The sequence below is a fragment of the Megalopta genalis genome, chromosome 13 (assembly GCF_051020955.1).
Source record: "Megalopta genalis isolate 19385.01 chromosome 13, iyMegGena1_principal, whole genome shotgun sequence".
Lineage (NCBI taxonomy): Eukaryota > Metazoa > Arthropoda > Insecta > Hymenoptera > Halictidae > Megalopta > Megalopta genalis.
The window spans coordinates 7,183,451-7,209,425 of record NC_135025.1 but is presented as its reverse complement, the minus strand read 5'-3'; the positions used below and the strand labels follow the sequence as shown (position 1 = coordinate 7,209,425).

At 34.5% G+C, this 25,975-nt stretch overlaps 4 protein-coding genes across 16 annotated transcripts in view; 2 read left to right on the top strand and 2 right to left on the bottom strand.

Moving 5' to 3' along the window:
* Positions 1 to 772: 772 nt before the first annotated feature.
* Positions 773 to 10,391, bottom strand: trbd (ubiquitin thioesterase trabid). Of its 6 annotated transcripts, none has more exons than XM_033477310.2 (9): positions 10,174 to 10,391; positions 9,813 to 9,963; positions 8,248 to 9,303; positions 7,892 to 8,161; positions 7,472 to 7,673; positions 7,072 to 7,349; positions 6,755 to 6,984; positions 6,238 to 6,673; positions 773 to 6,041 (listed from the first exon to the last, which is right to left on the bottom strand). In XM_033477310.2, the coding sequence occupies exons 3-9, from the start codon at positions 8,970 to 8,972 to the stop codon at positions 5,963 to 5,965; spliced, it is 2,220 nt and encodes a 739-aa protein (XP_033333201.1). In that variant the 5' UTR covers positions 8,973 to 9,303; positions 9,813 to 9,963; positions 10,174 to 10,391; the 3' UTR covers positions 773 to 5,962. The 6 variants fall into 6 exon arrangements, with proteins under 6 accessions (XP_033333201.1, XP_033333202.1, XP_033333199.1 ...); XM_033477311.2 differs by having other exon boundaries at positions 7,892 to 8,092; positions 10,174 to 10,373; XM_033477308.2 differs by having other exon boundaries at positions 7,892 to 8,173; positions 9,706 to 9,963; positions 10,174 to 10,372.
* Positions 10,392 to 11,984: 1,593 nt separating this feature from the next.
* Positions 11,985 to 21,497, top strand: LOC117224398 (NADPH-dependent diflavin oxidoreductase 1). 3 transcript variants are annotated; one of them, XM_033477314.2, is made up of 12 exons: positions 11,985 to 12,243; positions 12,357 to 13,820; positions 13,885 to 13,964; positions 16,824 to 16,944; positions 17,201 to 17,282; positions 17,359 to 17,498; positions 17,641 to 17,786; positions 17,920 to 18,005; positions 18,092 to 18,238; positions 18,306 to 18,614; positions 18,692 to 18,894; positions 18,979 to 21,497. In XM_033477314.2, the coding sequence occupies exons 1-12, from the start codon at positions 12,155 to 12,157 to the stop codon at positions 19,103 to 19,105; spliced, it is 2,994 nt and encodes a 997-aa protein (XP_033333205.2). In that variant the 5' UTR covers positions 11,985 to 12,154; the 3' UTR covers positions 19,106 to 21,497. The 3 variants fall into 3 exon arrangements, with proteins under 3 accessions (XP_033333205.2, XP_076382029.1, XP_076382030.1); XM_076525914.1 differs by lacking the exons at positions 11,985 to 12,243; positions 12,357 to 13,820; positions 13,885 to 13,964 and adding exons at positions 14,628 to 15,326; positions 16,470 to 16,517; XM_076525915.1 differs by lacking the exons at positions 11,985 to 12,243; positions 12,357 to 13,820; positions 13,885 to 13,964 and adding an exon at positions 14,642 to 15,326.
* Positions 21,498 to 21,650: 153 nt separating this feature from the next.
* Positions 21,651 to 23,702, bottom strand: Kaz (E3 ubiquitin-protein transferase Katazuke). 2 transcript variants are annotated; one of them, XM_033477180.2, is made up of 5 exons: positions 23,439 to 23,702; positions 22,862 to 23,264; positions 22,483 to 22,798; positions 21,948 to 22,248; positions 21,651 to 21,874 (listed from the first exon to the last, which is right to left on the bottom strand). In XM_033477180.2, the coding sequence occupies exons 1-5, from the start codon at positions 23,475 to 23,477 to the stop codon at positions 21,773 to 21,775; spliced, it is 1,161 nt and encodes a 386-aa protein (XP_033333071.1). In that variant the 5' UTR covers positions 23,478 to 23,702; the 3' UTR covers positions 21,651 to 21,772. The 2 variants fall into 2 exon arrangements, with proteins under 2 accessions (XP_033333071.1, XP_033333070.1); XM_033477179.2 differs by having other exon boundaries at positions 21,948 to 22,257; positions 23,439 to 23,701.
* A 1,669-nt stretch (positions 23,703 to 25,371) lies between these two features.
* Positions 25,372 to 25,975, top strand: part of CtBP (C-terminal binding protein) — a 57,380-nt gene continuing 56,776 nt past the window's right edge. The window contains exon 1 of one of the 5 annotated variants that reach the window (XM_033477172.2): positions 25,372 to 25,767. The gene's annotated coding sequence lies outside the window, so the exon portion shown is untranslated. The remainder of the gene's footprint in view (positions 25,768 to 25,975) is intronic. The other 4 variants (XM_076525916.1, XM_033477176.2, XM_033477168.2 and 1 more) reach the window with 4 other exon arrangements.

Here is a 25,975-nt window from a genome sequence, read left to right as displayed (position 1 = left end):
ATTCGTTGAATTCCCAATTTTCTGCTGTTTCTCATTTGCTAATTGTTGACGGGTTGATTGGTTCGTAATGCAAAATAAAGATTTTTCTGCACCGCCCCGGTAATTGATTATTATACGAATGATTCCGCCGGTGGTCAATTGATCGCTCTAATCAACTTGTTCATCGGAAATAAACTATTCGTTGAATTCCCAATTTTCTGCTGTTTCTCATTTGCTAATTGTTGACGGGTTGATTGGTTCGTAAGGCAGAATAAAGATTTTTCTGCGCCGATCGTAGGAAATCGAAATTAAATAGAAATGATTCTCTCTTCGGTAAATTGAAAATATAATAATCTGTGATATTCTTTTAATTTTCTCACTGATCTAAATTGCAGCTACTCGTTTTATTTTTTGAAATAAATGCATCGAATCTGCATAATGAGTGCGCATATGCTCTTCGACATACGGCACGAACTGTTTGTTCTCTTCCATTGACATAAATATGCCTACCTTTTCGTGATTATTCTGACTAATGTATGAACTATTCAATAGTATTCTAAAAAAAGAAATAATGACGTCCTTGATTTTGAAACGGAAAGAAAAACACGTTTCGTACTGTTTCCGCAATGGAAAATGTTTTGCGCAAGTTTGCTTTTGACGCAGCGATTCCTCCGAGAAATACAATAATGTAATCGTGATCCACGAAAGAAAATCTTAAAAAAACGATTTCGACAATTGCATCAATTGTGCTTGGTATGTATATCGATGAACAAAAAAATGAGTAGACACGGCGTATTAATATAAACGTTTATTCATATAGCTGCGACAACAGTGTACTAAGTATCATCGATATTAACAACCTTATTATGCTGGAAAGAAAGCCTAAGCTCTAAATAAAAGCATATCGTCACGTGAAAACTTTATTACAAATTCTGTAAAAGATGAGTACACATATTCGATCAAACGGGTCTCCTACACCAATGAGGACGAGTTGCATAATTGGAAGCTAATGAGATTCACTAACAAGATACGAAAGAATGGAAATGGTTCCTATATATGCCTAATGGGGCCGCTAAGAGGCTCGATTTCGATTGGTGAATAGAGAACGTGTTTACAGGTACATGTTACATCGGTAAGTAATTCAGCGTAATCGTACGTCTATAAATGTAATGTTGGTGTTAACATGGAAAATTCAAGAGTAATAAGGTATATTACATGCTACCCTTTGTTGTTATGCAGTTTATTAGTTGTTCCTGAATTCCATTAATTCCATAGAATAAACTCTATTTACATAAAAACTTACATGGTAAAATTAACAGAAAGGAATCACAGTAGCTTCATCCACATGAACGGAAATAATTGAAATTCCGAAAGGTTCCCTAGTGTAATTTCATTTTGTAATTCGAAACTCGTAGAAATTTTTCGTCTGAACGTACGCTCTTCTTAAACACGACGAAAGAGAGAGAGAGAGAGAGAGAGAGAGAGAGAGAGAGAGAGAGAGAGAGAGAAGAGAGTATAATTAAGAGCACGATACTTGAGAAGCTCACTCAGCTACAGAATGTAATAGTGTGATTCGAACACCATGCCAATCGTAATCATCTAATAAAGCACCATACATACAAAATAAAATCGTGGTATTATTCTCGTTAATCATAATTTTTATATACAACTTCTTATAAAAATTTTAATCAGTATTTTTACGCTTAAACCACCCGGAGAAAGTTCTGCTTTCTGCTGAGAACTCTGCTGAGAACTTCACAAACGATACTACTTTGTTCCTAGGTAAAGACAAAACTGTCGGACTTCGTCCGGAACGATACAGCGAAATACGAAAATAAACCATTATTTTTTTCTTTTTTTTGTATCCGTTTGCTCACCGAGGAATGTACGCACGATAGAAAAAACATAATTCCTCAATGGGGACGAAATAATACTAGAATTTTTCGTTTTTTTTTTTTCTTCACGAAACACAGTAAATCATCGATGAACTATCAGGCGGTAATTACGTGCAGTGACTGCGTATCCTCCTCCCCCCTCCCCCCATTGTTGATACATTTTCCGTTAAAGAGAACACTCTACTTTTATCAAGTGTTTCGCGAACTATTTACAATAGTATTTGACTACATCACGTCGAAAGAAGGGAAGCAAGCCTGACCTAAGAGGCGAATTCGAGACGAATCGAGGAGGAACAGGTGTAAGAACTGAATGTATCTCGGAACAAAAGATTGCTTTAGTATAATAAGGACGACAACGAAGTGTACAAAAGCAAAATTGAATACAAACGTTTGGCTGGACTTGTTCCTCGATTTACGTAAGTTACCGATCGCGTATACCTTACGTAAGTACATCAATTAGATTACGTCGGGCGTTACATCGTGGATTGTCTTTCTTACTTCTGCATACGGTACAAACCAGCGGTCACACCTATCCGAGCAATTTTTCCGAAAACAATGCGCACAAAGTAACAATAGGTGTCGTTCGAAAAACAAAAAAAAACTGTTCGAGGCAGCAACTGCGATGGAACTACGATCGGATTTACAATGAAGATATTCATTGCAATATACCGTCCACACGGTGTTGAACAAAAGCACTGGCACGATATTCGCAATATAAATGCTCGGTGAAAAACAACGTTGGAACTGTTCTTCTTTCTGGAACAGCATCGATTTTGTCAACTTCGGCGCGAACAATGATAACGCAAACGAAAAGAAAAATAGGCTGCGGATCTTGGCGGAGCAATGAGAATCTCTTCTGCGTCGGCTTACTTTCTCTGACGATTTTAATAGTGAATTAGTGTACATTCGATTTGATACCTTGTGCCAATACGTTTCGATCGCTTCTGTTGTTGTTCTTCGTTCTATTTGTTATTAAAATGCACGCGGTACATTTAGTCTGAGAAATGAACGTTCGGTTCGATATTTGTTTACGGAGAGATTTATACTGTAGAAATTGTACTGTGTCAATACTTTTGTCCAGCAGCGTGTCTTGCAAGAAAGAAAAAAAAAGGAACGAAACGTTTTAAACATATCATTTCGCGAAATCTCGCTGCTAATTAACGATCCCTCGCCGCTTTTCGGACTTCGATTCGCAAAGAGTTTCGGAGAGATCGTTAAGAATATTACAATCCTGCATAAATTCGCGCTTATGCCTCAAACGCAATTTTATTTCGAAAATAAGCATTCGTTATGCACAATCAGTCAAAAAATCTCCGCGCAACTTTCGAAGCAGAAGAACGTTTCTTCTTTCTTTTTTTTATTTTTGAATTCGACCAAGCGTCATCGGCTTTTCTGAAAGTTTCATTTGTTTTAATTAAAATTACAAATCGGTTGAAACTGCAAGGAAAGATGCGAGCGGTCGCATCGCGTGAGATTCTTACATGCGATGAAAATTTAAAATTCAGAAAAGCTCGGAATCCTTCTTCGGTCGAACTTCCAATGAATTGTTCTGTTTAAATAAATGATAAAAGGCGCACATAACAAAAGTTTATCTTAAAAATAAAACCGCTATAAAATATAAGAACTCATGCATAAATCCAATATAGCAACAGCATTTTAAGTATTCCAGAGTCGAGAGATCAACGGGCTGATTTAATTACAGATTTCAACTCGAATGGGTCGATCAGTATACTTTTCACGAGTGGCCATCGGGATCGGTATTTCGAAGGTCATGAAGTAACTTGCATTTCATTGATTCACGTCGGTATTTCTTATTACGGATTTAATAATGATACGAATAATAATATAATAATATAATAATAATAATAATAATAATAATAATCATAGTAATTATAATAATAAATCATCATTTAGAATTATTGTACATCGATATATTATTTAATATAATCTATTTTATATATTCTATATTAATATAGACTTCTATCTGATTCAATTAAATTCTTAAATCTTTATATTCTTGTTTTGTATCACCTGCCGAGTAAATTCTGGCAACTCGAGCGAGAAACACTTATGTAATTGGGGAAAGAAAATACACCACCGGAGCGTCGTCACTTTTACAATTATCTCCTCCTCATTATCTTCATTTCATCTTTTTTCTTTTTTCTCCTTTTCTTTTCCGTAATTCGCGCACGCCGTGCCCGAGAATATCACTAGAGAGTTTCTTTTCGGTTAGAGAACCGTTTAACATCCACGTTACCGTTTTTAGGTACGTATAAAAAAAAAGAATCATACTAAACAGGACAAAGAGAACAAAAAATAAAGGAAACAAAAATTAAAAACAAGTGGAGAAACAAAAGAAGGATGAAGAGCACAGTAACAGTGACATCGTCGATCCTCCGGGCACTCTCAACACGGCGCCTTGTGTTCACCGTTTCTTTAAAACATGGAATTGACTTGAATATCTTCCCTACGCGAACGTCACCGAGACCATCAGTAACTAATTACATAATTAAATCACAAGCCGCATGTGATTCGAAAAAAAAAATAGAATGACGGTGCTAAAAAGGACTAGAAGCTACAATTAGAATTAGTAAAAACAAGGACTAAATATATTAAGCGAACTACGTAACGAGCATTCGTAAAAGAAACATCATTTTCCCTCTGACGATTTTTTGTACTTTTTTGATTAGGGTTCATTATATTTGGCCGAGCCAGTTTACCATAAATCTTTGTCCGTTCGCGAATACAGCACGTACCGAGGACATAATATTGGTGCTTAAATAGTATTACTTGTTTCTCTGCCCTCATCTGCACTTTTTTCTTTCCTCTTTTGTTTTTTGTTTTTTTTTTTATAAAAGTTCTAGTACATCTAAGATCGCGATGACTAAACATCTCGCGAGGTCTCGAACACCTCGCCGAATGGGGATCCTCATAACTTCGTGTATCTTCCTTTCTTTCGTTCGTTCTCTCTTTCTTCCCTTCTTTTTTTTTTCACCCACAAAGAAGAAAGTACAATTTAACTGGTACTTCGTAATTATTCCGTTAATACACCAGAAGCGGCCACAAAGAAATCACAACGCTCCCTCTTGCCAGAGGGATGTGTCGTTGTTGTATTCGCATTTTACGCTTATTAACACAGCTCAAAGATAACAAGTGATTCAAAGACGATTACAGAATATTTCTTCGGTCCTTATTTACAATCTTTAAAAATCACATGGTCTGTACCGGAGTCACCAAGTACTTTCACGCTTGATCAGACAATAAGTGGCGACGACGGTCTTTTGTTTTATTTTTTTTTTCTGTTTTTACACATTTCTTATAATTATGCTCCATTTTTCACGAACAAATATCTCTTTCGCAACTAACACCCGAGAATTCTTTTATCCTTAATTTCCTTTCCGAGTATAATGTGTTTACGCTTTCTCCTAGCGCGAATATGCCCTATTTGCAGAGAAAAACAAATGAACTCCGAAAGCATAACGACTTTACACTAATTAAATGTGTAATTTTTTTGTTCATCCGATACTCGTATCACGCCGAATTGCAAATCCAAAATATTCGGTGAGCACTTATTACGCTCAATATAACGTCCCGTTATAAATACGTTATGAAAATGAATATTATACATATATAGTTTCTACATAGTACATAACCGTGTTCTTTCGATGGGCTTTATCGTACAGGAGCCCATCGAAGAATCAAAAGCACTTTTGACCAGAACAAAATATCATTCCTTAACTTGCTGCTCGTACACGAAATTTAAATTTGATTGACCGACCGTTTGCTTCGTTTCGCTATCGTACGATGCTTCTGTAGATTAATCATAAGTTATTATAAAATACTCAAATTAAATCATAAATATTTTGTATAATTAATAGTACGAATCAAAAAGAATTCGGATTGGTTCGTCGACCAACAATGATGTACAAAAATTACGCAATAGTAATACAGCGCCAATAAATACGAATGTGTCACGAAGTCCACACACTACGGACCTTAGAGATCTTGCGTTGTGATTGCCACTCCAGCGAAATTATGGAAAAAAGTCTTCTCGTGTGAATTTAGTTAACATAACCGATTGCACCCCGTTATTCGTCCTCCGTGTCGCCATCGCTGCTGTAATCTTGTAGTACGGGCGGTCTCAGGAAGGGTGCATTGTTCGTTTGACTATAACGTTCATTAATTTTACGATTATGTTTGAAAAAAATCGAACGCAGGATATTGATAAACAGAGATGGGGTATAGTATAGTATAATTTTGTAAACTATTATTAATAATGTAAGAACAATTGATTACACTGTTGCACAAATCCCATCCCTATTGAGAAAATAAGATACTAGAAAAGGATGTGTGTTCTACTTACGCGAGTCTTCGATAATGATTCAACCATTCCTCTAACATTTGTGCTACGAGTAAGGGTCTTTTATGAAGTTTTTGTTGCGCGACAAGTACACCACCCTCGGTTCTACACACGTCGAGCCATTCCTTCAAAATGGTTTCCTCCCGACCGACTTCTTCTGGACTCAAGAAATGGATTGGCAACAGTTTGTGTTCTCGGTCCATCAACGGCATAAACGTAGTCTGCATTTCTATTTGCAACTGTTGAAGTGGACTATTACCGCCAACTAAACCTACGCCGCCATGGGATGAAATTGGTGGTATTCTAGATGACGCGTATGGCTCGATAGGTACGAGAGCTGTAAAATGACCCCGCGTATAACCCAAAGCAATAGGCGATCGAATACAAAATGATGGTTCCCATAAAAGTGGAAGGTAAACACCCTCGAATCTTGCGTAACCTGTGTAAATAGAATTGTTTAAATACATGTTGTCAGCTTCATAGAGCAGTCATAGAAGGAATGAGTTTTGTGATAAGTTACCTATGTCTTCGCCTCGAAAACTTTTAACATATTTAACCCCATAAACAATAATAGGTCGTCTTAAGATATGGGCAAGAGCAAATACATGTAATTGTTCCAACGCGCTTCCTGGTTGCGCAGCAGTTGCCAATAAACTTTCCCAATCTTCTTGCCATTGAGTCTCTTCTAATGTAAAATCTAACATTCGAGATGCTTGAGATGCTTCGTACTCTCTCCATCGAGGATAAAAGCTGAAATAGTAAAGAGATAACGAATTAATGGAGTTTATATTTATAAGGTATAACTTAGGCTCTTTGTATATGGCAATGAAAACTTACAATTGACCAGCTTGTTGTAAGGAATCAGCAAGGGCTCTCCTTAAAGCATTATCCCGGTCAAAAACTCCCCAAGTAGCTTGCATTGCAGAATCTAGTAAACAGTCTCCGGCAGATCTATTCCAAAGCGCGTGTAAGCGACTTCCTAAACGCTCAGTAATTTCAAGAGACCAATTTAGTGCTGGAGGTTCTCCACAACCACCTTCTAATTGCTGTTGAGCTTCCTTATCTAGTAACTCCTCCAATAGCTGTTCTTGCACAATGCTTGGTAAATCCTCTACCTAACAATTAATATTTTCGATATGTATTTAAGTAGAACTTATATAACTTAATATTATTTTAGATGATCAATGTCTTTGACAAACTATTATACCCCAATAAAGTAATATAGTATTATAGTAACCTCAGCAGGCAAAGCGAATGTAGCTATATCAGTGACAAAATAACATGGAAAGGAACCCTTGCATAACCGGATACTATTGGTGACATGTCTGCGTATCTGAGCAGCCAAATCTGGTGCAACATAACTTGGTACCCTTTTAACTCCAGAACCTGAACCTTCAATTTGTGATAATAATGTTGCTAGAATATCTTCTCTTTGAAATCTGTTAAGGGTATGATAAACTGAATGAGCAATACTCCGAAAACTTTCTTTTTAACACAATAATATTATAGATTATATAATGTACTATAATATTTGTAATGTCACGCATGTAACAAAGAAGTTGAAACATGGCCAAAAAGAATATATACATTTACAAGAATATATGAATAGAAATAAATTTGATTTAGAATCCTTTGTATAAAATCGTTTCCTACTGACCTAATTGCTAAATGTACTAGAGTATGTCCGACATCAAAAGCACTACTTCTATTAAGAAGCAGAACTTCCGAGTGCGTCAACTGACGAGCAGGATCACCTCCGCTTGCCAAATAAGCCTCGACAGGAGCATTGTCGCCTTCCACAATGCCAAGACATGCATTTAACCAGCACCAATCAGTATGACGCCTTAGCTGCTTTAATCTACGTTCATAGTCACAATTATTAGGAGATTGAGGAGTCGATAAATTGTCATTCCTGCTATCAGAATATCTATGCGAGCCCCTACAACATGAGAAGACTTGCAATACCTAAAATTGTTGCCTATAGTATCACAATAATCAATAAAGTGCATTTACCTTCGTCCTACAGCCATATTCTCATCCCTTTGAGTTTGATGAATATATGGTACATGGGGTGGAGAGGATAAGTTGCGTTGACTGTGATCTCTTTCTGGACTTGGCAAAATAATACCCACATTATTGGCGCTTTTATCTCTTCTGTCTTTTTCTTTAGGATTACCACACATCACACACTTCGTAGCTTTTGGCCAATTTTCATAAGTACAAACGAGGCAAGACCACTTTTCAGGGTGTAAATTAGTTTGTAAATTATAATATCTTTCTGGGTGTAAATTTATTGGAGGAGGTATAGATCCTGAATTTGGTGGTGGATCTCCTAGCCTAAGGGGTGCTAGATGTTCATGCAAATTCGAAGCTATGGAGTGTATAGACTGATTGAGACCCATGGGTTTTTTATTTCCACACTGAACACAACGTGTGGTATTTTGATAGTTAAGATAGGTACACATTGCACAAGACCACTTTCCACCCGATGGTACATTCTGACTATAATTCTGAGGACTAAGATTATAAGAATCCGTAGGACTTAAATGAGTTACTGGACCAGACGCAACGTTCGATCCAGATCTTTGTGGACTTGGATCCCTTAGACGGTAAATATCCTCCCCTAATAAAGGCTTGGCACTTCTGCACATTGTGCATTTCAAAGAAGAAGGCCAGTTTTCGTATGTACAATATTCACAGGTCCATTTCGACTCTCGTTCTTCAAGCCTGTTACTCATTTTCTCTGTATGACCCTTTTATCTTGTAAATCCTATTGTCTCTAATGCATAGACACTTTAATATCGAGGCTCGAATGAAATATATTTATAAAGCATAAACGTGAATCGAAAGTTACATTGAATATCTTGACAAATTGTTATTGTTGCTTATGGTAATTGAATTTTGCATATTTTCATGTCATAAGATATGGCGAATAGGTAATTTCCATAAAGATCGGTGATAGTATTCATTAGTCATACAACAAAGTTCATGTCATGTGGTAAACATGTCGATTGGATATAAGAAAATAAAAGCTGCCACAGTAATGTGAATACAGACAGCTATCGCAATCTGCAAAGAAAAAACAAGAAAAGGTATGAATTCAATGGAAAAATAATTATTATCTTACGAGTAAGTAAGTATCGTACATAGATTAAATGAAAAAACAGGTGTTAGCTTTATTAACACATATATATATATAATTTTATAACTTTAACAAAAACATTTACATTGACAAATAACATAAGACAAGTAACTCACTAAAAAACTCACTAATATATTTACAATTGAATTCCATTCAAATATATATGTATAAACATACATATACATTTAAAATAACATATACATAAAAAGAACACGATAGTATGCAAGCAATTAGATTTACAGTAACATGATACAAAATTCCTTGGCGAGACTAAGCATTTCAAAACTAAAACGCGGTAAACTGTAATAGAGGTTTGAAATGTGACTGACCTCTAGCGCTTTTATGTCGCACAAGCGTCACGTCAAGGAGAAATGTGGACAGGATTTTACGGAACAAAGCAAGTCTCGTACGGCTGATAGATCAGAAGAGGGGCTACCTGGCAAAAGTTGAGCCTGGTGTCCCGAAAGTTGTTGTCACGCGCGAGTAAGCTCCATCGAAGTACAATATATCGGCTGATCGTTGTGAACCTGACGTGAAGACAGAGACGTGGATCAGTTGTTGAGTCGCACACTACGGCCAGCAGCCCACTGTAATTGCATTTAAATAAGAGAGAAGGTTAAGGCACAGCTGCGAAATCAATTTCACATCCGCGAGAACGAAAGCCCGCCTTCTCTCCTCGCGTTCGAATCGGAGTAATCTTCTTCCCCACCGACGAAGACCCGAGGCACGTCACTCGTTGAACGGGTGAAATGCGACGAACGTAACGAGACAAGAAACTTCTCTTTATGCACACTCACTCCTTGCTAAACAGACGCACGATATCCCTTCTGGCTTCACTGAGCTCCTCTTTCCCTTCTACAAGTCAAATACAGTCATGATGTTATCCTTCGAACTGCCATGCAAAGCTGAAGACTTCGCTGAGAAAGTAGGTTTTGACAATCATCCGCAAACAGATATCAGGACTGCCAACCTCGTGTAACAAGGCCTCCTGAACTTGCCGTTAGAGGGCTAAGAACTGACAACCGATTCTCGTTAGTTCTCGAACGTTATTTAATTTTCAAATCAGTTTATAACTGAAATTTAATAGTCTCTAATATTAACTAACTATTTGTTCTATTATTAACTGATCTTTTCAAATACAGTCTAACCGAAGTCAATCTATGTAAGTTTGTACGTATGTAATATCTAATTATTTTCCATATGATATAAATTATTTAGAATTTGAATCTGAATTAAACTTTGTTATGCTCAATGAATCTCTAGCGGCGTAAAAAAATGTTTATTAAGATCATCGTATTTGATTCACTCTTAAATACCTATATAATTGCGATTATATACATCGTTTCAGTTAAAATCTTTAGCAGTTAATTGCAATTTATACTCAACTAGTTTAATTATATATAACTCGTTAATTGCATTAAATATTACGCAACTGTAGCCCAGTTGATTGTTATTAATCAGTTAACAATAACCGAATTATATTTGCCCTCGAATTGAGCAATTGGTTACTGACCATTTAATGGGATATCCTAGTATATGATAAATCCGGTTATATCAAGAGCACTAATTCAAGTGCATCTATCTCCAATAAGATATACATAGACTTTGCTGTACATAAGTCTTAAATGAAGTCTACTAAAGTCGATCGAAATCAACAAACCACTCAAGGCCGTTGACAATGTAGTCTCTTCTTCGTTGTACTTATTTTAAGCATATTGGACACTTTTACTAAAATCGTCTACCAAGATTATCCCAAAATTAAAGAACATTTAAAAGCTATAAGAAATTGAGTCAAACTAACATTACCATTGGAACGGTAACAATTTTGTAAATAGTGCCTCCTGAACTTACCGCTAGAGGACTATAAAGAGCAAGCGGATTCTTGAATGTTTTTTAATAGAGTTTGATTCCTTCGACTAAACAGTCCGTAATATTCGAGTAATTCCGTGTTATTAAAACCACAAAAATTGACTAAAATACTGCAGATTATACAAAAGATGACAACATACAATTGCACGCTTTCTTCTAACCTTAATTTCAGTCGCTGCGATCTATAGTTACTGAGTTTGTAAAAAGTGTGCAGTTACATCACGCTATCTCTCATCTGAACCTTATCTCATTCATTATTTTAAATTAATTCGACCTTGAAGGTATCTAGAATCCTCATAAAAAAACTATCTTCGTCGTAAAAAACGTACGAAAAAGATCAAACTTTCTTTGATGCTTTCATATTATGGTTACACAGAATCTTGTATCCGGTTCCGGTTTTTGAGACGTATCACGCACTTTCTTTTTGTCACCCTTGACACTTTGGTGCCAATTTTCAGAATATTCGACAACTTGACATCTGGGAATACGTGCTTTTTCGCAAAGTAACGGTCTAGTACGTGTTTCTAGCAACGTCGATTAAGAGATGTAAAATGTTCAGTCGAGAACGACTCTTTCGCGAAGCATACACGGGATGCTATTTTTTATTTATAAATATCTTGGGCCACGGGCCAAATGGGACTTAGCCTAGACACTTATCCTTGACATTTGATTGATTAAGATCGTTATCACACGTAAAACTTATTTAACAAGAGAGATAATTATTTTTTTCTTTTTGTAGTTCACGCACCTGTCCACGGAATCTTGTATTTTTATAGATATCGTCTACCGAAGACTGATGACGTCATGCTGATCAGCTGGAAACCAATGTTGTAACGATCTCTACGATGTGATCCGATTTTCTTCTAGTGAATTCGCACTCGAAATTTCTCCTCGTTAATAGATGTCAAAATGATTAATACGAATGTCACGATATTATACGGCAGTGAAACCGGAACTGCTGAAGACGTAGCTGAACAAATTTGGAAAAGTGCCAAAAGGTTTTGTTATTGTTCTCTCTTTATTTCGTATACAGAACAATATCATAAAAGACAATTTAATATGATTCCATATTTGATGCATAAACCATGTAATTATCTTAATCTTGTTTCAGGAAAGGTTTACAAAGTTCTGTCTCTGCACTGAATGACTATGACATTCAAAATCTTAATTTGGAGAAAATTATAGTCTTTGTGGTTGCTACAACAGGTCAGGGTGATCCTCCTAACAATATGAAACAATTTTGGAGATGTCTGTTGAGAAAGAATTTGCCAACAGCGTTACTGAGTGATGTAAAGTATGGAGTGTTGGGTTTAGGTGATAGTTCCTATGCGAAATTTAATTTTGCAGCAAAAAAGTTGAACAAAAGATTGTTACAACTAGGTGCTAAGGAAATACTACCTATTGGATTAGCAGACGATCAACATGACTTAGGGATAGATGCAGTTATTGATCCTTGGCTACAAGAATTATGGACAAAAATTGCAGATATATTTCATATAAATACAACAGATTTGATTATTGATCAAGATAAAATAATTGAAAGATTTAGTATTTCCGAAATACATACAGATTCTGTAAATGATGACTATTGTATAGAAAATAATATTTATATGAGAGAAGTACTTACAAATAATGAAATGAAGGTGGGTACAGTAATTGAAAATACAAGAACCACTGCCGAAGATCATTTTCAGGATGTTAGATTGATTAAAATGAAATCAGATAATCTTAACTACCAACCTGGAGATGTGGTTTATGTTAGACCAAAAAATTCTAGGCAACAAGTTGATAAGTTTTTTAATGTATTAAGTAGTAACAATGTGCAATTAGATCCAGATACAAGAATCCAAGTGTCAGAAAAAGAAGTTAAAGTGCCATCGGTCTTAAGGCTGCCTTTAACTTTACGACAAATTGTAGAACAATACTGGGATTTAAATTTTAAACCAAGAAGACACACTATGCAAGTGTTGTATCATATTAGCGACAATGTATTAGAGAAAGAGAAGTTCCATGAGTTTACAACAATAAGTGGTCAAGAGGAATTGTACAATTATATTAATAGGCCAAGGAGAAATATTATAGAATTATTTGCTGATTTTCCCCACACAACCAGTAAACTAAATATAAAATTTTTATTTGAGATTATGTCTCCTATAAAACCTCGTGCTTTTAGCATAGCATCAAGTTCAACAACCACTAAAAATGAAATTCATTTGCTGGTTGCTGTGGTAAAGTACAAGACTAAATTGTTTGAACCAAGATATGGTTTGTGTTCCAACTGGTTAGCTAGCTTACAGGAGGAAGAAAAAGTAATATTTTGGTTACAAAAAGGAACCTTTAAGTTCACATATGATAAACCAATGATACTGATTGGGCCTGGAACAGGTGTTGCCCCATTTCGTTCTGTATTATTAGATAAATCTGCACTAGATAATGACTTAAGCAACTGTATTCTTTTCTTCGGATGCAGAAATAAAGAAAAAGATTATCACTGTAAAGATGATTTTGAACACATGTCACAGAAATTGCATTTGAATTTATTCTGTGCTTTTTCTAGAGACCAAGAAAATAAAATGTAAGCAACTTATAAAACTTTGTATTTTACTATGGTATAATTATGTTGATCGCAAATTTTTCAGATATGTACAACATGTTATACAAGATCAAAAACAGCTATGTTGGGAATTTCTTAACAGAAATGGTAGCATTTATTTAGCAGGTAATTCCAAAAACATGCCAAACTGTGTTCGTGAAGAATTTGTTAAACTGGTAAAAGAAAAAGCAGGGCAGACTGAGGAAGAAGCAGACTATTTTATTAAACAACTGGAAAATACAAATCGGTATCAAGTTGAAACATGGGGTTAATAACCAGTACTGTAAATAATTTGGTTAAAAATTTGTAAATAATATAAGGATGGTTTAAACATTGTATAAGGCATGTCAGACTGTTCATCCACCTTTATTAAAATGGAGGAAAATTTTAAAAATAGGAATAATTATATCAAGCATTTTAAAAATTGATGTGAGAAGGATAGTGTGAGAGACTGTAAAGCGAGTTTAAAATTCAATTTCTAATTTGACTAGACCATTTCCGGTTAATCCCGGAAGTTAAAAATATTTTTAAAGAGGGAGTCTGGATACCATCGACATATTTTTTAATTAACAGAATTCAATAAAAATAACTAATCGTAAATGTAAACTTATCTTTACCTATATATCACCATTTATAAAGTTTAAATATTTTATTCCTTTATTTACATTGAACATTTAGCGTTTTTATGATACTATTAGACATTATTATGAAAATATGTGTAATTATTTTGTCCATCAACCGTCTTAACAAACAATCGAAACTGTGTTAAGTGGAGATAATATCAATACATATTGCTACTCAAAATGATAACCATGTAAATGGGACGAACAAAGAGTACTAATTGTTGCAGATAAATTACATCAGCTGCATTCGTGATGTGATGCAAGATTTTTTCTTTCGCTGATTTGAATACTGCACAGACGCGCGCGCGCGCGCGTGTCATCTCGGACTAGTTCGTGGATCTCCGTGCGGCGTGGAGCTTACTTGTCGAACTCTAACCCTGTCTTATCTTAACCTACAAAAATAAAGCAGAAACATGGTACGTCGGGCACGTTGGGAAACAGTTCTATTCATAACTCCACGTCTTAACTAGTGGATCATGCAGTGATACCGTAAGAGGTTCTATCAAAATCTTCCTTTCCGAAAAGAAACCGAGGAGTCGTGACTGGAAGAATATTACAAATGACAATGAAATAACGACTCGGAACCAAATTTTCCCAGCAATACATCTCAAACTTTACTAACGTCCGTCCGCCAGGAAAAACAGAGGCCACATCTTGCCGAATCAGCCACAAATCATTTTGCCAAAGTTCAATCAACACGTGAAATGTATTAACCTACGATACTACACAGTTTTTAATTGAATTCAAGTTTAAAAATTTTACGGAAAAATGGCGGGCAGTTACACGAAGAAAGAATTCGGGGTCGGCAGTGAAGAACAGACATTGTTGAAAGATTCAAATGGAACCCGCATCGTGCCCGCGAAAGGTATACCATACTGGCCCTTTTTGTCGCTTTTTTTCCACCTGCTTTCCACAAACTTAATCGTTTTAGCCCCGCTTCTACGTGTCAAATATCGAAGACTCTACCCTTCTTGGAATTGTTTTTGTTTCTTTTTTTATTTTCACTACAAATACTTGGCCAAACCGGTCCCTCCGTGGAGGGTATTCACATAGCACACCTTGGCATATGATAGTCCTCAAGATTTTCAGTGTGTAACTTTGATTTGTGTTTCATTCAGCTTGAATTTTTCAGAGTGCTGTGTTAAGTTCATATTTATTATGAAATGTTAAGTATTATTTGCAAACATAAAGTTATTCATACATTTTTCTTAAAGGGAATGTAAAAATTCGATAGCTTATACGTGTTCATATGATTCCAAATTTAAATAATTACTTTCTATTCTTTATCTAGTTAGTAACACAACATTAGATAAAAAATTATGAAAAAAATAACTTATTTCTCTAATCATACCTAAATTATATTGAAGTAGTTGGACAAGTAGTTCCTACTTATCTCAAGTATATCACATTCACATAGCTCTAGCTATCTCTAATTATGCGAATCTTGATTTTAAGAGTCTAATACTTTGATAAAATTATTTCAATTGTAATAAATTTATTAAATAATTAGAAACATATTTTTTCTGATAAATACATATTAACATAAAAAAGCTATTTTGCTGACATAAATAAAAGAAAGTATTGTACTTAAAAACAAATCGTAGGAGAAAGTATACAAAACAAAGTATTTTATAAATATTTGAGTAGAAATGAGTTTACTGAGAATACATTGTTGAAGAATATATCCTGTAAAGATATGGGTATCCTCTTTCATACTGAAAGTTAATTTCTGCTGACATGAGTGTGAATGAGAAGTTAGGTGAAGCTGTATTCATATTTCTATAACTTCAAAATAGTTTCTATCGTGGCCTTTATTATTATTATTGATTACTATAAATTGTAGTCATACGTAAATTTCATAAGAATTTATGTAATATGTTATTTTATTTAGTATGATTTTAATATGTTAAACACTTACAGCAAAATATTATGTATATAATACAGGAATATAATTTAAAGCCAAATGGAAAACAATTAGAATAAACTTGTATGAATGTTTTGTCCACAGGTTGCATTAAACCTTCCTACAATACTTTTACAGTTCACATTCCTACTGGTAATTAATATTTCATTTCTTTTAATATATGAATAATATTTGTGTTGTTCCAATATGAATGTTTAAAAATGTTTCTTATCTTTACGTTGCATAAGAGCAGGATGAGATTCTGATATAATGTATGTATACTGTACATGTTGTGTTATGCATTAGGGTCTTCTTCTTTGAACTAATAATTGCTTTAAATTGGAGCATCGTGGAAGTGTTGTCAAGCTCTAACAACTATGATATTAAATTACTGTTTGCATCTGTTTGTGTGCGTGCATTGTATGAATCATACTAAAAGAGCGGGATCTTTTATTATAGGTACTGAACCTGTACGACTTTCTCCTGGATGGGAAGGTACTGGCAGACCTGATGATGAATTGAATTTTAAAGGAGTCACAATGGATCAAGCAGACCTTGAATTAAATCCACCCAGAGATAGGTAAATTCAACTGTATGTTTTTAACGCTTCAACTGCAGAAAAACTATTAATAGGATTTTTAATGATTGTGCTATATTAAAAGAAGCCCAATCATCTGTTTGTTAAATATGAATCTCAAGTGAAATTATTAGATTACATTACTTGAGGTAAAACTTGTTGATTGAACAATTAAATTATGATTGCTATTGAAAAATTAAATATCTTTTTATATTCTATTTATACTAAAATAATTATATTCATATGTTTATACATTTAGATTAAATATTGTATTCCTCATAATGGTACTTCATGGAATTGGTGCCTTGATGCCATGGAATATGTTCATAACAGCAAAAAAAGTAAGAATCTTAAATAAAATTAATTTTCAGCATGATAAAGATCACATGTTCATAGTTGAATCAACTATTCTTTCAGTATTTTGTTGACTACAAGTTATCTAAGGATTATGCAGGGATTGAAACAGATTATGACAAAAATTTCCTTGCATATGTGGGATTTGCAGCGCAAATACCAAATGTACTATTTAATTGGTTAAATATATTTATACAATTAGGGTATGTACATTCTAAATACTACTAATTTGATGTATTCCACTATATTTTTGCTATTTCTAACAATTTTGGAGCCTAATGTTTGTGTTGTTCTATAGATTAGTATAATTTCTCCAGAACTTTGAAATGTCTCTAATTGTTTTAGTGGCAATTTGACAACACGTATAGTATGGAGCATCTTCATACAAGTTTTGATATTTGTATGTACTGTTATTTTGGCAATGACTGATAGTTCTGGTTGGCCTGGTGTCTTTTTCTGGATTACCATGGTTTCTATTGTTATATTAAACAGTAAGACGTAAAACATTTTATTTTTTTAAAATGGAGTAGGAAGGAAGCTTTAAGTTTTTCTAATTAATGCAAGTTTTAATCTTTTTCTTATAATCTCGTCTTGTTCTATCATGTACTTTAAACATTTTTGCAGCTGCTAATGGAATTTACCAAAACTCTGTGTTTGGTATGGTTGCAAAGTTACCCACAAAGTACACAGGAGCTGTTATCTTAGGCGCGGTAAACACCAACTTCTCAAATTTCATGATAAAGAAGATTACAAGACGTGTTGTTACACAGACATATTATTTTTCTCTTATTTTCAGAATTTAAGTGGAACATTCACAGCCATAATTAATTTTATCGCTGATTACATGTCACCGAATGCTCGAACTGCTGCAATATACTATTTTATAACGGCTCTCTTTGTTCTTTTGGCATGCTTTGATACTTACTTTGCACTTCCAATAAATGTAAGATTTATAAATTTTTTTTTAATTCCTTCTTATCTGCAACATTATTAATTCGTTCTATTTATAGAGGTTTTATCGATGTCATGAATTATTAAATCAAAAGGAATTAAATAAAAGACAATTAGAAAATAAAGGAAGAGGGAAGCATGATAGAGTGCCATATTGGAAAATATTCGAACAGTGTTTTCCCCAATGTTTCAACACATTTTTCGTGTTCTTCGTGACCCTTTCCTTGTTTCCTGCTGTGCAGTCTGATATACAACGTTCAGATCCAAATTTTATAGTTACATCAGAGTACTATGCTTCTGTTATGTGTTTTCTCACATTTAATATTACCGCTTTGATTGGAAGTTCTATTGCATCATTGGTACAGTGGGTAAGTATTTTTGTTTGTAAATTTCATAATTCTAATTTCAGACACACTCATTCTAATTTTTTGCTTTCTCTCTACAGCCTAGTAAAAGGTATTTGGTAATTCCAGTTGTTTTACGTGTTTTATTTATACCATTGTTTTTAATGTGCAATTATAGACCAAAACGTCTCATAAGATTACTACCAGTATACATTAATAACGACTGGATTTATTTTATAATTGCTGTAACAATGGGTGTAAGTAGCGGTTACTATTCGTCGCTGGCCATGATGTACTGTCCCAGGTGAAGCTCTTAAATTTTAATAATAAGGAAAAGATACTTTTGTTAATGTGATGAAAAATACATAATTGCATATTTTAATTTCAGAATGGTAGATCCACAATATGCTTCAACAGCTGGCATGTTTGCCGCAGCATCATTAATTACAGGAATTTTTACTGGTATATTGTTCTGCTTGGTAATGCCTATTGTGGTAGCAAATTTATCGTTTTAATCTGTACACTATTGGATTATGGATCATTAACACATTTTTAAAGATTGATTCCGAAATAGGTGAATCAAAATGAGAAGAGTATAAAAATAAAAATAAAAATTTATTGACACAATTTTCTTTCAAAATTATATTATTTATATTTTTGAGAAAATTGGTTTCTATAGGTTTCTTATTAATACGGTAGATGAAACTGAAAATAAATGTTTTAATTAATTGTAAAACAATTTCGTTAAATGGAATATACATGATCTTAATTTATTGATTGATACCTAACTTAATGCAAAACTGTTTTATTTATAAATTAAAAAGAAAAAGGAGTAAGAACGTATCCGCGTTAAAATAGAGAAGCGGAAGTCGTTATATCATGTAAATGATCTTAATGGTTAATCACTCCAATGAAACTACTACTATCTAGAATTGGACCAATAAGCCTTACTAATCACATATTGCTAGGTTTTTCAATACATAAGTTGATTCAAAGCCGCTAAAATAAGCACATCAAAAATCGTATAATTAGTATTTGTTACTTACACAGACCAAATTTATGATAAGACTGTGCTTTGTTACCTTTTTTGTACTAACAATACAATTAATTCAGAACTGAGCTGTATGTCCCAAAATGATGATCGATATATCATTCTTGTTTTCGTTATCGAAAACTCAGTAACTGTACTAATTCACTCGAAGTATTTCCAACGTTGCGAAATTATCACGCATGCATTTAACAAGTGCGTCAAGCTATTTTGACTAATACCCACGCAAATCTTGCACAGGAAACTTTTAAGGTTTGATGACTAATTTAATAATACTTTACTTAGATGTGTTCTCTCTTTTTCGTAATTAATAAGTATACTATCCTTTAAAAAGGTATTTTACAATTTTTAAGTGTTTTTACATTAAGTTTTCATGTTTGTTTTATATAATTTTTTTTCAATATCTACAATTGAGATTTATGTTTGTAAAACACCGAAGTATTAAATGCTTATACACATAGACCATGACAATAAAATTGATCTTTTATTTGATAGAAATATTAGTTTCAGTAATCTCTTATTTGTTTTTTACATTTAAAAACAGTATATAAAAATAGTATGTAATACTATATGCTTACCAAGTACTTCTCTTTACTCTGTGCATTAACAAACTGATTAAGACAGTAACTATAAGTGAACAGTAACATGACAACTTAAACTGTACCGTATATTACAAGCTCAATGAAACAGCGCTACGAATCTTTCTGTACATTTATAAAATATATATATTGTATTTGTTAACACATGACATGACTACTGAATGTATGACTCAAAGATGTGAAACACTACATACTTTATGTTGAATACCATGTCTTCATTCGAATAATTTGTAAATGATGTATACTATTTTATTATTTCATTTCTGTGATTATATTCAGCAGGAATCAGTTTTTATTTAAATAATAAGATATTGCTCAGAATTGACTCAAATCGGAAGTATTTTAAAATAAATTTGATTACATGCGAAAGAAGATCAAACTAAAGTATACATCATTGAATGTAAACCTTCGTTGGAGAACAATTGTCAGGATTTGTAAATATTGTCTAAGTGCTTCCACATGTTATACTCTAACATGTGATAATTAAAAATTTGCATTTTTATTATATATCGTAACTTATAAGCTATAATGTTTCACCATTTATAATACCGTTTGTCATCTAATTCTATCAACTTATATACACTTATAACCAATATTCTTACACTCTTTCAAATTATACACAATTCAAATTTGTTATCACGATCGTATTACTCATGAACTTCAACGCATTTTGCTGATGAAAGGAAAAGACTTAAATTACCTCAAGCGTTGTATCCCAAGTTGACCACGAATTTTATTCTAAAAGATAGAATCCGAATTCCTAGAAGGACAATCCTTTGCATAAAGCAATTCAGACAATAAATTATAAATGAAATTCAATGAGATCCTTGAATGAAACATCATTGAAGTTAAAGCTCATAGAAGCATAGAAGGGATATTTTTATATTGATTCAATCATGGACATGTTTTGTCAAAAATTGCTTAATGCATATCATATTATATAGATGAGGCATTTTTCATTGAAATACACCGGAGTTATGAATTATAATGACAGAATGCAAGTGATACACATCCATTTCTACATAAAAATGGTATTATAGTAAATAACTCAACAATGTATCAAACAGGTTACAATATTGTTGATACAGATCTTGCCATTATTATGTTGAAATGTTTGGGCATGCATAAAATAAGTATAAAGTATTGTAAAATACTCACAAAGTTCATGGTTACAGATAAGTCATAAAGCATAGATTTATGAAATTGTTTTGACCGTTCAATTTATTGTAGAAATGATGTTAAATAAATGCATAAGGACAAGTTTGATGTCATACTTAATAACCAATTATATTATGATAGTCTGCACACCGTTTAATATTGAAAAAGTATAACATGTTTCGTAACACATAATGTTCATGTCAATTCTTATTATATTTTAGTAGGTAATCACAAAATAAAATTCGCAATAAAGTATTTCCTTAAAAATAGATGTTATTCCCTTTGTTATTAATGGTATACAGTATTAAACAATAAACATTTAGAATAGAAGAATGATATATTGCGTATGGTACAAGTTGTTTCTGATTCGGTAAACTTTACATAACATAAATTTTTTCTATCTTTTTGTATGGAAACACTTCTTTGGTTTTCGGACAAATCACAGTACCATTGTTTTCTTGAGCCATTTTTTCTAATGCCTAGAACAATGAATTGTTTGTTACAGTATAAATAAGCAATTGTTTCTTTTTTATCTGTAAACTTTTGACTTACTTGTTCTCCATATACATATCCATTCGGCATCATCATTGGATGGTTATACTCATTTAATGGTTTGCCGCTAATACTGCAAACAAGTTTGGACTGTGAACAATGAGCAAAAGGCAATGGAGCAGCTAATTCATTAAGAGGTTCATTGCACACTGGACAATTCGGATTTCTCCCTTCTTTATTTGCGCTATAACATTGATGTGTCTTCAGTGCTGATAAACCTGCTTGCAGAGCTACTGTAAAGACACTCTGGCTTGCTAATTGGAAGAGTCTATAATTTTCGTGTCTGAATTGTTCGATCAATCTGTCCCATCTGTAAATATTGTAGTATTATTGAAACATCATCATGTTGGTAACATCTAAAGTAACTTATCCCGCAATAGTTGCAACTATAATTTGAAGATAAATGAAAAAATTAGAAGTAGGCTAAAGATGAAGCAGAGTACAAAGTATAAGTATGTTTATCATTGGTAATGAACAGATTAAAGCATAAAGATGGTTGATAAAATTCAATGTGAAGATAGATAGATTCATGTACCTTTTCTCATCTAACAGATCTTTATATGGACTAAGAGATGTATTAGCTGGAAACGCCAACTGACCCATGCAACACTGTATCTCATGTAATTCTTGAAAATCATCATAATTAGCAAAACATTTTCTAGCATGCTTGACAGCATCGAGTCTTCTGTCTGCCCTCACTAACTGTATAAACTCCTGTACACGTAAATTAAATTCCATAGTACTTCCTAATTTTCGTAACTTAGAACGATTGTCATGGCACCATCCAACACATCTTGCAGTTTCATGGTTTGCTAAAGATTTTTCAACTTCTCTCGATACCATAAAAACATCTAAAAATATGAAAGAATATGTATGATACTTCATATCGTAAGCACAATCATGAATTCACATACCTATGTTCGTTAAACCTCTAAGTTCGCTGCTATCTGCTAGTTTCGTTGCAGTTTTATAGTAACCCTTACGAAGAAAATATTCTATCAACATTCTATCAAGTCTCTGTCTTCGCCATTGGTTTACAACACTTGGAGTCGTATTAGCATGCTCTTTTAAATGGTCCAATCGTCTTTTGCAGACCATTCCTGCTTGTAACTCCTCTGCAATAGATTCTTCCGCCTTCCTTTTCAAAACCTGAAGTTTTGCTACAACTCCTCCTAATAATCTACTTATTTCTCCTGCAGGAACACCTGTCCCATCATTTTTTAATAGTTCATTGGCTGCTGCTAATACATGTGAACCTTCTCTATCTAAGGTTTTCTGAGCTGACCGAAATTTTTTATTAAGTAGTTCGTAAGGAACCTACAAATCAGATATTCTGGTAAATTATACCATAATATTAAATTTGCGGATTATTTTTTAAAATAATTTGGGATAATTAATAATGTTTCATTGGAGAAAACGAAAGATTGCAAGTCATTTTTTCGTATAAGAAATGCGACGGTTTAAACATGATATGATAAAAGGATTAGGTACCTTTAACGTTGGGTGCTCAAGGCTTTTAACGTCTGACATATTGGTTATATTCAAACTACGTGTAATGCTGTACTTAAAATTCGGAGCAAAATCACGTCTATGATATCGTAACTAATATATTCAGTAATTACGTGTTATAGTCGTCCATCTCGAGTCTGACACATAACCGTCTTCAAGAATTGCAAAAGCTGTTGATTTCTTTTAACAAAGATAATCAGCAGTTTGTTTACGCATGATGAAAACGTTAGTGTTATAATGTAAATCTAGATGGCTCCATTAACGAAAGAAATAAGGGATGATTCTCAAGTTGGATCATGTGATTCAACGACTGGTTACCAATTAACAGTTGTCGTCGTTACAAAGTGAGACATCTTTCATAACACTAAACGATATTTAAAAATGGGGTAAACAAATCTATAACATTATTTCAGTATTTGATTTCGGAGCAGCGATTTTATTTCTCATCTGTATGTGTTCCACCTTATTCCTATACCAATGGACTTTGGTGCTTTTCATTGGTTACCGAAATGCATTAATTTTTAGGCTCGACCAATCGCGAAATTTGAGCGTGTAACTCAAGTGCAACGCAGCTGAATAGAAAACGCTAATAACGTTCGCGTGGTTGAATGTTTTGGAAATCTGCATGTTTCCCTCGTAAACATCTCGGAAATTTTTACGAAGGGTGAGTGGTCCCGTATTTCTTTTTATCATGATTACCAGTTTATGGTAAACATTAGTAAAATCATCGAGAATCGCACGTGCAAACTTGTCTTGACAAAAAAAAAATTTCGATTCAATAACCTGTCAACGGTTAAATGTAATTTCTACGCTTGCCGATTTAAAACGGTAATTAAATGCGAGATTTTTCTACATTCTCGCCGGCACAAAAATATGCAAATTTATTGCAAACGTTAAACACTTTAAACCAGCGGTGTCCGAAGTTGTGTCCCGGGAGACAAACGATATCCCCTCCACCGTTCTGCGCGGCACGATGGTGGCGGTCTGCAACGAGTGCAAAAGAAACTCCGAAATTGACGCGTATAATTCAAACCGTCGTAGTTTACATTGATACAATTCTCTTTCTGCTACAAATACCTATCCTACTTCTGATAGCCTAGAGTTTTCGTTTGTTTCTTTCATTTCTTATTTCCATTATAATATCCGGAATAATTAGGTATGCTGTAACAGACTTACTTATTTTGTACGTCTTATGATTATACGAATGACGAAGGTTTTTAATATTTTTATATTTGTCCATTCTTCAATACTTAGCCGACTTACAAGGGAAAACAAAATAAAATGAAAATATTCAATGAATCAATTAGTCATTACATTAAAGTGTATAAAAATTAACACTATTTAGAATTGAATGGATGATAATGTGACTCACAAAATTTGAATGTTATAGCATTCATAACATTTTCCATCGGAATGAAAATTCACACGTGCGAACGTGTTAAATATGAAATGGAAGTTATTAGCTTGTTGCTAGTCGTGTGCGCTTTTCTCGCTTTCGTAATTTCGCGCGGAATTTTCACCATGAACGCGTTGTGACTACGGAAAAACTTGATATCGTATCTTTGCCAAGTTCAGCGAAAAGGCATTTGGAAGGGGAAGCCGGCACGTGAGGGGCCCCTACTGTGAACACAGCACACTGCTTTAAACACACGACCGTAGAGTGCAAAGAACTTGTTAGGTTCGCAGAAAAATTTCAAGCATCGAAAGCTTTTGAGATAAGTTACTCGATTTCTTGCGTGAAGCGATAAGAAGAATTATACCAAGAAGAAAGGGACTTCAATTTAGTATTTTTCGAAAATCTGAGAAAAATTCAGCCGATATTTAACCGTTCGGCAGTCAGCAGTGCCAGATCGGGACGGATCGGTGATCTTCGGGCGAGTTCGGCCGCTGACGGAGAGTATCGGTGGCGCGCGCGAGTCACTCGGATGGCCGGGGGCCGCCATTTTCCTCCAGTGAGGGAGACAGTCGCGAGCGTAGTTCCGCGCATTGTCGACCAAGTTTTTCGTCGAATCGAGGGATTTTCGCGAATAACTGGGGCGTCGGGCGGGCGCGCGTGACCCCAGTGCCCGTATCCGAGCGAGTATCGTTCCACGGGAGGCTCGAAGTCACCCGTGGACGCCGGGAGAACCGTCCGTGAGAATCGGAATACAGAGCCGAGACACCGCGCGTATACTCCCGAAAGAGACACATCGTAAGAACGCCGTGTGAGAGAGTGAATACAGTTTGGTGATCGCAGTGTAGCCGGTGAAAATATACGAGTACACAGGAGTACTGTGGACCGAGGAATACAGGGGAGAATCGCCTCCGACAGGTTAGTGAGTGGCCCTCGCCGCGGCTCCAGTTTTTCTCTCGCGTAGATCGCGCCGCCGAAGAGCTCAGTGTACGCCGTGTGCGTCGCTCGCGCGGCCCCTGGTGTGCACGGTGCATGCGTGCACACACGCACCGGAGAAAATTCCGCGGGTTCGTGCGTGTGCATTTGTATATGTTTCTATCTTCCGTCCGTGCGCGTACCAGTGTAC